This window comes from Zea mays, chromosome 2, assembly GCF_902167145.1.
Source record: "Zea mays cultivar B73 chromosome 2, Zm-B73-REFERENCE-NAM-5.0, whole genome shotgun sequence".
NCBI lineage: Eukaryota > Viridiplantae > Streptophyta > Magnoliopsida > Poales > Poaceae > Zea > Zea mays.
The window spans coordinates 34,631,855-34,643,637 of record NC_050097.1 but is presented as its reverse complement, the minus strand read 5'-3'; the positions used below and the strand labels follow the sequence as shown (position 1 = coordinate 34,643,637).

Here is an 11,783-nt window from a genome sequence, read left to right as displayed (position 1 = left end):
GTAGAGATAAGTGCTCGTCTTTGTGTGGTCTTCCGTTGATTTTTTGAAAACACTGCAAGATACTTGCAAGTTGCAACTACTCAAAACCAGCCTCCTCTTCTCTCTGATAAAAGTCTACTGTACTAGGCAATTTCCTCATAAAAAAGGGAAGATGGAATCACACGAAAACTTTCTACGGAGACCGTGCGCGATGCCCCCTCCAAAAAAAAACGGCCACTAGCGCGACGCCAGTGCCACTAATCACAAAATTAATCTGCGCACTAACCTCATCTCGTAAACTAATCCGCGGAAGCGATACGCGCCAAAGTTTGTTCAGCCTCGCGCTGTCCCTCCTCTCTCAAAATTCTCAGCAACCCCTGAAAAGAAGAGAGGTTTTTGCGAGAGGAAGGAATACGACTGCGCTTCGGGCGTTAAAAAAAAAACAGCGCACTGGCTTGGGAATTCCACGGACTGGAATCTTCTGCCGTCTAGCCATCCCTCTCAACCTGGTGGCTGTGGTGGGTGTCCCAGTCGCCTTTGATTCCTTCCCCCGTCTTCCCCTCAGATCTACGATCCTTATCCCCGGTTCCCCGTATTCTCCTCTCTCTCCTCAGCCCCAGTCGAGGAGACGCCGCTGCGGCTCTCGTCCCATGTTCCAATGATTGTTAGGTGATTGAGACTTGAGAGGGTCTGGAGGCTACCAACTGGTTTGGTGGCTCGGCCAAGCCGAGCGGTTCCACGCTGTTCTTGCCGCCTGGTGCCGGAGTTTCTATGTCGAAGGCTGTGTTCGGAGTTTCTGCGTTGAAGGCGGTGTTCTGCTGATTGGAGAAACTGGTTTGGTGCGGATGTTTGATGCCGTGTTGGTTATAGGGACCGGGAGGGTGGGTGCTGGCATGAATTTGGTTTTCTGTCGATTCAATTGGTGCTTAATTTGAGCCTTTGGAGGCTTTTTGGGATCAGGGAGTTGGTCTCCGTCGAAGGAGGCTGCTAGCTTGCAGGCTCATCGCCATTGGCGCCGGACCTGCCTGTCGTACGGTCTTTCCTGTGCCGAAGTTTTTGCTGCTGTGAAAACGCTTTAAGCGATTACCTTTGGCGACCTTTCCATGCAAAGGCTTGACCTTTTGGGTTCCGGAACTGATTGGTGGTCGAGGAGTCTTGGAGTGCTGGTCTACCTGCATTATCAACAGGGCATTTCTGCAGAACAAAAGTTGTATCCTGTGCAGATAGCCAGATACTGCTTTGCTAGTGTATTAAATTGCTTCTTGTGTTTGAACAAAGATTCTATTCAGCCAGAAGACAGTGCTCTTCTTTATATCCTGTCCGGAGCTCAATACAGTGCTCCAAATCCATATCAGCCTGCTAGGAGTGGATAAGGATCTTTGCCTCAACGAGTGGAGCAAAACCATGGATGTGCCTACGCCTCCCAACCGTGCCGGCTGCAACAGTAACATCAGCAACATCGGCAGCCCCATGCAATCTTTTGATGATCCCTTTGGTGGTGCTGCCATGACGAGCTTTGATGGATACTCGGAGCTCAGCAGCCCATCAGTTGCTGATCACATATTCTCCCTGCTGAATGATCCCTCGTCTGTGCAACATATGTTTGCCTTGTGGTCATCTTCGGGGTCATCTCCGCGTGCTTCTGCTGTGAGAGAAGACATGTCGTTTGACACCTATCCTGGACCTATGGACGTGACAGCATCACTTGCTCAAAGGATCAACTCAGCATCAGTATTCAATCCAACTGAAGTGGACAGAGGACTAAAAGACTCAGATGGGCTTGTTCCAAATAATGGTTCACAACAAGGGAGTAGCATCATTCCGAGGTCGGTTGGCAACATTCTTGCAGACAGGATGCTCATGGCGCTATCTTTGTTCAGGAAGTCATTGAGCGATGGTGTTCTTGCCCAAGTCTGGATGCCTGTTGAGCACAATGGTCGTGTCGTGTTGAGTACATCCGAGCAGCCCTATTTACTTGACCAGGATCTTGCAGGTTACAGAGAAGTTTCTAGAAATTTCTTGTTTTCAGTTAAGGAGGAGCCTGGTCTGCACCTAGGGCTTCCAGGGAGGGTCTTCATATCTGGGGTGCCAGAGTGGACCTCAAGTGTTACGTATTACAGTAAGCCAGAGTATTTGAGAATGGAGCATGCTCTTCTTCATGAAATACGAGGGTCACTTGCTATGCCAGTTTATGATCCCAGCAAGGGTTCTTGTTGTGCAGTTCTTGAACTTGTCACAAACAAGGAGAAACCTGATTTTGATGCAGAGATGGACATTGTTTGTGATGCCTTGCAGGCAAGTTCTAATTTGTTTTAGATTGGGGATATTTATTTAGTGACATCAATGCTTAATGTTAAGCTGAAGTACTCATAAGTAGTCCAAGCAGCTCTGGTATTTTTATATAACATTTACTCTTGGCCTGGGTTTTGTTCATTTGTCACTACTATTATTATTTTTAACTTCATCCATCCCAAAATATATGGATTTCTGGTTTTGTCCTAAGTCAAACTATTCTTAGTTTGACCAAATTGATGGAGAAGAATATTAGCATTTACCAGATCAAAGAAGTGACTATGAAAATACATTGCATATTGGATATAGTAATGCTCATTTGGCATCGTAATTTGTAAATATTGTTGTTCATTTCTATGCACTTGGTCAAATTTAGGATAGACTTAGGATAAAAACTGAAATCCTTATATTTTGGGCAGAGCGAGTATATAAGCAATTAGTTCTGTCAAAATTGTAGTTTAGTCATAAATAACCAATCCTATATTTGATACTTATCCCATTGCGCTTGTGTAGGGTGTGAACTTGCAGACAACAACAGATCGCAGCAATCAGAAGGTATTGTACTTACTCTTGGTATTGTACTTACTCTTGCAGACAACTTCACTTTTAACATGCTCCATATGACATCACTCTTGGTCTTATACTTACTCTTTACCTACTCATGATCAATGTGTGCATCGTCTTTTCATTTGCAGGTTTACTCTGAAAATCAGAAATATGCTTCTACAGAGATTTTGGATGTTCTAAGAGCTATTTGCCATGCACATATGCTTCCTTTGGCCCTTACATGGATCCCTACATCAAACGGCACCGCTAATGGTTTTTGTGTCGCAAAGAATATCAGGCTTGATTCGCAACCAGGAAAATCAGTACTTCGTATCCATGAATCAGCTTGTTATGTTAACGATGCAAAGATGCAGGGATTTCTTCATGCATGTGCTGAACGTCATCTTGAGAAAGGGCAGGGTATTGCAGGCCGAGCCCTTAAATCTAATCTTCCATTCTTTTCGCCTGATATAAGAGAGTACAGTATCGAAGACTACCCGCTTGCACACCATGCTCGTAAGTTTGGTCTGCATGCTGCTGTAGCCATCCGACTGAGGAGTACGTACACTGGTAAGGATGACTACATACTAGAATTCTTTCTCCCAGTCAACTGCAAGGGCTGTGGAGAGCAGCAGATGTTATTAAACAGCCTTTCCAGCACAATGCAAAGAATATGCAAAAGCTTGCGAACAGTTTCTGAAGCAGAGACCGATAGTGTTAGTGCTACTGAACCAATGTATGAGAAGACTAATGGAAGTTGTTTACCAACTGGTAACTCTGAAAGTTCCTCACATGATGACCAGCCAATCACAGAATCTGCATTCCATGATCTATCTTCGGGTGACAAACAAGGAGACAGAGAACCTGCTAAGGTGCTGCGCTATCATGAATATATTATTCTATCCAGTCATTCAAAACTGTTCATTGAGATATGTAACTTTTTGGATACCTAGTCAGTAGTATCTAAACCACTTAAATATCTTGTGCCCTGTATTGCAATTTTTGTCAAGATGGACTATATTCAGTTTTCATGCTATAGTGCAATGTGATGCTTGCATTTTTATTTTAAAATGTAGAACTTTTGTTATTGCACCCTATTGATGAGAAACCTTGTTATCTGCAGGCACGGAGTAGCTCAAAGCGAGTTGCAGAGAAAAAACGCAGTACATCTGAAAAGAATTTTAGTCTGGATGTTCTTCGCAAATACTTTTCTGGGAGCCTCAGGGATGCTGCAATGAGCCTTGGCGGTGAGCCCTACTGTACTGTTATGAAGTCCCAGTTAAATCTAATTTTGCTGCGACATTCACAGTACTGAAGATAATGCCATCACCGCAGCTGAATTTCTTAGGTTAGGTGATTATGAAATGAACTACTTCTGACACTTGCCTATAAACACCATTGCAGTTTGTCCAACAACTTTGAAACGAATATGCAGACAACATGGAATTTCCAGATGGCCATCTCGAAAGATAAACAAGGTCAACCGTTCACTGAAGAAGATCGAGAAGGTCATCAAATCGGTTCATGGTGTGGACAGATCCTTGCAGTACGATCCTGCCACTGGATCTCTTGTTCCAGCAACCTCCCTTCCGGATAAGATGCCTACCTCATCTGCGGGCGTAAAAACAGTGGAGGAAAAATCTAGCCCAGAACCAGGACAGGATTTCTCTTCGCCTGATGGATGGCAAAGAGAAAGTAGCCAACTTCATGCCTCCAGTATACCTACAAGGGTAGGTGATGAAGTCCAAATGCTGGCAATCAACAACGAAGGCAGCAGGAACTATGCTTCTGGTATCGCAAATATCGCGCAGCATTCAAACTCCGAAGACGCACACGGTCCTTTATATCCCGTCGGTGCTGTTAATTCTTCGCGTACCGGAGAAACAGGCTACATCGATTCTCCAACCTCCCTCCACATGGATAGCGTCGAAGGCCAAACAACGGTGAGGGACTCAAGATCTGTACAGCAAGCAGATGTCACCATGGCCACCAAGGAGCAGACCCTTCCCTCCACCTCTGGCACAACCGATTCTTCGAGCGGCAGCGCCTCAAGTCAGCCTGCTTTCAAGGGGAACCCAGGACGTGCCCTCAAAGTTAGCAGCAGCGATGCACTGACGGTGAAAGCTACCTGTAACGGCGACACCGTGCGGTTCAAGTTCCTGCCGGCAATGGGCTGGTACCACCTGCTGGAAGAGGTAGCGAAGAGGTTTAAGCTGGCGACAGGAGCGTTCCAGCTCAAATACAAGGACGACGAGGACGAGTGGGTGATCCTGGCGAACGACGCCGACCTCCAGGAGTGCGTGGACGTCCTGGACTCGATCGGCTCGCGCAGCGTGAAGCTGCAGGTGCGCGACCTCCCCTGCCTCGTCAGCAGCTCGGGCAGCAGCAGCTGCTGCTTGCAGGTGGAAGGAAGCGCCTAGCTCATGACGGCAGGACGGAAGCCTGGGTCATGGCACGTTGACTGTTGTAGTAGGTTTTAGCCTTCTGCTGTCGCCGTAATGGATCCATGTCTACGCTCAATACAAAATGGCGAGTGCAGAAAAGGAGAAGTGTAATACTCGTCGCACGGCTGAAACAATGCCGTGAAGGCCTTGCCATAATCTGTTGTTTGTTCACAAAAGTCGTGGCAATAATCTGTTGCCATGAATATGGGAGGTTTTAAGACGCGACACCAAGTTTCTGAGCTTGCTGTGTTCCGAATTTTCAGAATCTAGTTCTCTCCGGATCCCGTCGGTCTGTATGATCGGCGATTTGCGGCTATGATATAGCCTGCAGCGTTTACAGAACCATGTGGACGTGATGCAGTTTGGAGTCGGTTTCGAGAAATCTTTTCTCCGATATCCTACGACTACGAGTGACAGCCTGACGTTTTGGCTTTGAGTGCGGGGAGTGGAGGTTGGTTTCCAGTCGTGTCGCGGCGCCTGGGCGTGCCGTTGAAGGCGTGGTGCAGCTCGTGAGTCTGGACGGGATAGCTACTATTTGTATTCAGACTGATCAGAAGCCGTCCAACTTGGAAGAATTACAGTTCGCAGAAAGTTTCCGCGGTAGGGAACGGCTGCACTGCCAATTCGCGTGAAACTGGGGAACTTTGTACTATGGTGGAGGACCTGGAGGTAGTTTAATCGTGGTAGAGAACTCGACGGCTCGAGGAGCTGGAGTGGCTTACAGTGTAATTCTTGTCTGTTGTCTCACTGGCCATGGCGCTTGTGCAGCTTACTCTGTCTCCAGTAGATCGTACACATGGTCGTGTAAAACATTGTTAAACATTATAGAAGATGCGATGATCTTAAATAATATGGTATTTATAAAGTGAAATTTGAAATAGAAGATGCGATGACAGGTATGATGTGTAAGCTGCTGGAGACTATCTTACTCGTTTACTCTAAAACTATGTCCAGTAGATCGTGCATATAGTTGTGTAAAATATAGTTTTATACTGTAAATAACATTGTTTGTGTAGTGAAGTTTAAAATAGGAGGTGTGATAGAGAATGATGAAGATAGCCTAATATCTCTTTTCAGCATCAAACAATGATATTAATGTTTTATACAGATTCTCTTTCTTACAAACTTGCTAGTCGTGAAGCCTCGTAAGTATAAAATTAACGGGCACAACTATGATAACTTGGGAGGGTATTATGTTATAAAAAGTTAATATATAACCATTTTCAAGTTGCTTCTATTTAATTGTTAGAGCGAAAGAGCCAAATAGCCACAATCATTCAGGTGATGCATACACAATCAACATCATTGAACATAGATCAGACACTTCATACCTATAATCAAGTATTATTATTAGGGCGAAGGCCGAACACGACCTCGACCAAACTCACTTGGTTAGAGTTAACCATGTTTGGACGCATGATCTGGAACGGTGAGAGACTTCGCTCCCTGTCGGCAATGAGGTCCTCGACCGCCCCGCCAAAGGCGACTGCGTGGAGGACCATGCAATGAGACTCGTCGTTTCCCATGTCGGACGGACGAAGGCCCCTCTGCTTGACGAATTCAACATCTTGACGAAGACGCCTTCGGCGGTCACCAAAAGCGGAGGGATCAACATTTGGGCAAAGGCCTCTAGCATCCTACGTTGGGGCCTAGGCTTCACTCGGCTGTGGCTGGGACCCACTTGTAAGCCCCAACAGGGGTAGAGTTTTAGGTGCAGTTAGGATTAGTGGGTTCTGCTATGCTGCCCGTTATGTGGAATGTTCTGTGAATGTAGCAGGTAACCGAGGACATGATGGTACTTTAGTCTACCTGTCCCCTGGTTACCTATATATACTCTCGTTCTATACACGGATGGGAGATACATAACAAGACACTACAGTTCCCTGCTCAAGGTTTTCTCGTGCACCTGTGCCATTTGTTCGCCACCTGTCACACCGCTCTCGAGTGCTTGGGCCCACTGTTCACAGACCCAACAATCATCCAGTCACGATTAACGATGCTAGGATACGACTGATGTGTAGATGAAGGTGTTGCAACTTGCATAGGTTGTGACATGGCACTACCATCTAGGTGCTCCCATGAGATGTTAGGCAAAAACCAGGTCAACCTCCTAGAATCGCACCAATGACAGCTTCAAGCGAGGACCTATGTACCTTAGGGGCTTGCCTCTGGTCCATCGATGGGCATGATAGGCAGGAGACCGTAGGGCAGGTAGTGTGATGGGGGTACAACCTTAATGTCGGGGGTAGTAGCCTAGGAGAGAAGGGCGACACTGGATCGGAGAGGTGCAACATAGGGCGGTGGGGCGCCAGTTCAGGGAGAGAAGGTTGGTGGTACCTCTAGAGGGCGGCACAACAACATGTGGAGGGGCATCGGCTCTAGGGGTGTTGTAGCGGGATGGCATAGGGTCGAGTGGGAGATGCATAAAAAAGGAATGGAGATCAGGAGGGCGCAAGGAAGGAGGCGTGGGCAACGAGTGAGGGTGACACAACAAGAAGCAAGGGATAGGGATCGGGAGGGCTCAAGGAAGATGTGGGTGGTGATGGTGAAGGAAGAAGGAATTGTGGGCGATGAATGTTTCGATGGGTTGGATCGAGGGATAGGACAATTGTAGAGGTGTTGTATATTTGGGACACTAGAGGATGTGCCTATTTACTTTAGTTTTGTTTTTAAGTAGGACAATTATTGGAGCTATTTTTTATGGAGGTGTTTGGATGGCTCTAGTTTTCAAGTCCACTGTGGAGCTGTAATTTATAATATCAATTTAAATAGTTTTAAAAATAGTTTTAATCTATAATAAATAAAATGACTTATTTAAATTTCTTATAAAGATTTACAACTTGTGTTATATAACACAAGATACGACACTGTACAAGGCAGTGTCGAAGATGCTCTTGCACTTATTTCTCATCTAAACTACGGAATTGAATATTTTAATGATTATAGTGTTTTATGGTAAATAACATAGTTTTTATAACGGTAGTGTACCTGTCGGCGTTTCGACCCCGGGGGTCACTGGACCGACGAGTAAATTGTCGCCGCGTGTCCCAGCCCAGATGGGTCGGCGCGAGACGGGACACAAAGGGGGAGAACAGTAAGGGGAAACCGCGGCCTTCGTGTTGTCCTGCGCCCAGGGCGGATGGATGCGCTTGCAGTAGGGGGTTACAAGCGTTCGCGTGGGAGAGAGATAGAGCGAGAGCCTTATGCGTCGGCCCATTCTCCCGCGCGGCCAACCTTCTCGTACGAGAGCCCTGGACCTTTCTTTTATAGGCGTAAGGAGAGGGTCCAGGTGTACAATGGGGGGTGTAGCAGTGTGCTAACGTGTCTAGCAGAGAGGAGCTAGAGCCCTAAGTACATGCCGTCGTGGCGGTCGGAGAGGTTTTGGCACCCTGTTCATGTGATGTCGTGGCCGTCGGAGGAGAGCTGGAGCCCTGCGGAAGTACAGCTGTCGGGGCTGTCGGATCCTTGCTGACGTAAGGGGCTGGGAGCTGCCGTCGTCATGGAGCATGCGGGGTGTCATCATTACTTGTTTACTGGGGCGAGCCAGATGGGACGTCGGTCTTGTTCCCCGGAGCCTGAGCTAGCTAGGGGCAGGGTAATGATGGCCCCCCTGGCGACGTGGCCGGTCCGGACCCGAGTTTGGGCGAGGTGGTGATTCCTCTGAGGTCGAGGTTGAGTCCGAGCCCTAGGGTCAGGCGAGGCGGAGTCCATCGTCTTCCGGAGCCGAGGCTGAGTCCGAGCCCTGGGGTCGGGCGAGGCGGAGTTCGTCGTCTTCCGGAGCCGAGGCTGAGTCCGAGCCCTGGGGTCGGGCGAGGCGGAGTCCATCGTCTTCCAGAGCCGAGGCTGAGTCCGAGCCCTGGGGTCGGGCGAGGCGGAGTTCGTCGTCTTCCGGAGCCGAGGCTGAGTCCGAGCCCTGGGGTCGGGCGAGGCGGAGTTCGTCGTCTTCTAAGTCGTGGTTGAGTCCGAGCCCTGGGGTCGGGCGAGGCGAAGTCCATCTTCCGAGGCCGAGACGGGGGCCAAACCCTGGGGTCGGGCGAGGCGGAGCTTCCTATGTCGCCCGAGGCTAGACTTAGCCGCTGTCGACCTCACTTTGGCGAGTGGCACGACAGTCGGAGCAGGGCAGGCAGCGCTGTATTCCTGTCGGGTCGGTCAGTGGAGCGGCGAAGTGACTGCGGTCACTTCGGCCCTGTCGACTGAAGAGCGCGCGTCAGGATAAGATGTCAGGCGATCCTTGCATTAAATGCTCCTGCTATATGGTCGGTTGGTGTGGCGATTTGGCCAAGGTTGTTTCTCCGCGAAGCCTACCCGAGCTGTGCCTCGGGCGAGTCGACGGTGCGTCCGTTGCTTGAGGGGACCCTCAGGCGAGGCGTGAATCTTCCGGGGTCGGCTGTCTTTGCCCGAGGTCGGGCTCGGGCGAGGCGAGATCGTGTCCCTTGAGTGGACGTAGCCTTGACCTTAATCACGCCCATCAGGCCTTTGCAGCTTTGTGCTGATGGGGGTTACCAGCTGAGATTTAGGAGTCTTGGGGGTACCCCTAATTATGGTCCTCGACAGTAGCCCCTGAGCCTCGAAGGGAGTGTTGATACTCGCTTGGAGGCTTTTGACGCACTTTTTTGCAAGGGGACCGGCCTTTCTCAGTTGCGTTTCGTTCCGGTGGGTGCGCGCGAGCGCACCCGCAGGGTGTAGCCCCCGAGGCCTCGGAGGAGTGGTTTGACTCCTTCGAGGTCTTAGCGCGTTTCGTGATGCTTCGGCCGGTCTGGTTGTTCCCTCATGCGAACTGGCCGTAGCCCGGGTGCATAGTCGAGTCCCAAGTTCTCGGGCTGGTATGTTGACGCTGTCAATGGTTTGGCCGGAGCCGGGTTTGCGAGAGCAGCCCCCGAGCCTCCGCACAGAGCGAGAGGACGGTCAAGGACAGACTCGGCTTTTTTCATACGCCCATGTGTCGCCTTTCTGCAAGAAGGAGGGGGAAAGCGCCATGTTGCCCTCGGAGGGCGCCGAACATGGTGTCTCCAGTGAGTTGCTAACGGGTAATCCGAGTGGACGCCCATGCCCCATTCGTTAGGGGTCGGCTAGTGGCCCGGAGGCGCGCTCCAAAAGTACCTGCGGGTGATTCGCTGGACCCGGTCCCCTTTTGACGGGGTCCGAGGGCTCGATGCCTCCCTCTGGTGGGATTCCGTTACAAAATCGCTCCCGTCAGTCTCGGAAATGTCCTAGGGTACCTCGGGAGCGTAGCCCGAGCCTTGGTTATGTATCGAACGTACCTAGGGTCATCCCTCGCTCTGCATGCTCTGAGGCGGCTGTCGAACCCTTCGGGGGCCAACCTACGAACCCCTGATCAGTAGTGGGCACGGAGCCCGAGTGGCCTGAGGCGGCCGTTGAACCCTTCCGAGGGGCCAGCCTTCGAACCTCTGACCAGTAGTGGGCGCGGAGCCCGAGTGCTCTGAGGCGGCTGTTGAACCCTTCCGAGGGACCAGCCTTCGAACCTCTGATCAGTAGGGGGGCTCGGGGCCCGCTTCCTTCGCGGAGAAGGATTCCTTTCGGAGTATCCCCTTTCCCGGTCCCTGTGGCAAGAGAGAGAAAGAGGAAGTGGAAAAGGATACGAAATCGAATGACGTGGCGCACCTTTTTTGACGCGGTCATTATGGCGGAGGTGAAGCGTCGCCTGCTTTGCCTGCCAAAGGTGCCGCCTGTCCTGCCGCAGAGTTATTGCGATGGGACGAGTGGTTCGCGGGTGATAGTCGCCTAGAGGGGGGGTGAATAGGGCGAAACTGAAATTTATAAATATAAACACAACTACAAGTCGGGTTAGCGTTAGAAATAAAAACGAGTCCGTGAGAGAGGGTGCAAAACAAATCTCGAGCAAATAAGGAGTGTGACACAAGGATTTGTTTTACCGAGGTTCGGTTCTCGCAAACCTACTCCCCGTTGAGGTGGTCACAAAGACCGGGTCTCTTTCAACCCTTTCCCTCTCTCAAACGGTCCCTCGGACCGAGTGAGCTTCTCTTCTCAAATCACTTGGGAATCAAACTTCCCGCAAGGACCACCACACAATTGGTGTCTCTTGCCTCAATTACAAGTGAGTGTTTGATCACAAGAAGGAATGCCAAAGAAAAGAAGCGATCCAAGCGCAAGAGCTCAAATGAACACTACAAATCACTCTCTCTAGTCACTAAGGCTTTGTATGGAGTTGGGAGAGGATTTGATCTCTTTTGGTGTGCTTTGCAATGAATGCTAGCTCTTGTATAGTGGTTGGAAGCTGGAAAACTTGGATGCCATGAATGGTGGGGTGGTTGGGGTATTTATAGCCCCAACCACCAAACATGACCGTTGGTGGAGGCTGTCTGTCGTATGGTGCACCGGACAGTCCGGTGCACACCGGGCATGTCCGGTGCGCCAGCCACGTCACCAAAGCCGATGAGATTCGACCGTTGGAGTTCTGACTTCTGGGCCCGCCTGGATGTCCGGTGCACACCGGACATGTACTGTTCAATGTCCGGTGTGCCAGCGCGCGCGTGCCTGACT

The 11,783-nt window shown here is 49.9% G+C and overlaps 1 protein-coding gene across 1 annotated transcript; it reads left to right on the top strand.

Annotated features, from left to right (window-relative positions):
• Positions 1 to 340: 340 nt before the first annotated feature.
• On the top strand, positions 341 to 6,008 carry LOC103646273 (protein NLP2). Its single transcript, XM_008671003.3, has 5 exons — positions 341 to 2,274; positions 2,785 to 2,826; positions 2,967 to 3,689; positions 3,941 to 4,064; positions 4,222 to 6,008. The coding sequence occupies exons 1-5, from the start codon at positions 1,384 to 1,386 to the stop codon at positions 5,235 to 5,237; spliced, it is 2,796 nt and encodes a 931-aa protein (XP_008669225.1). The 5' UTR covers positions 341 to 1,383; the 3' UTR covers positions 5,238 to 6,008.
• The last annotated feature ends 5,775 nt before the right edge of the window (positions 6,009 to 11,783 follow it).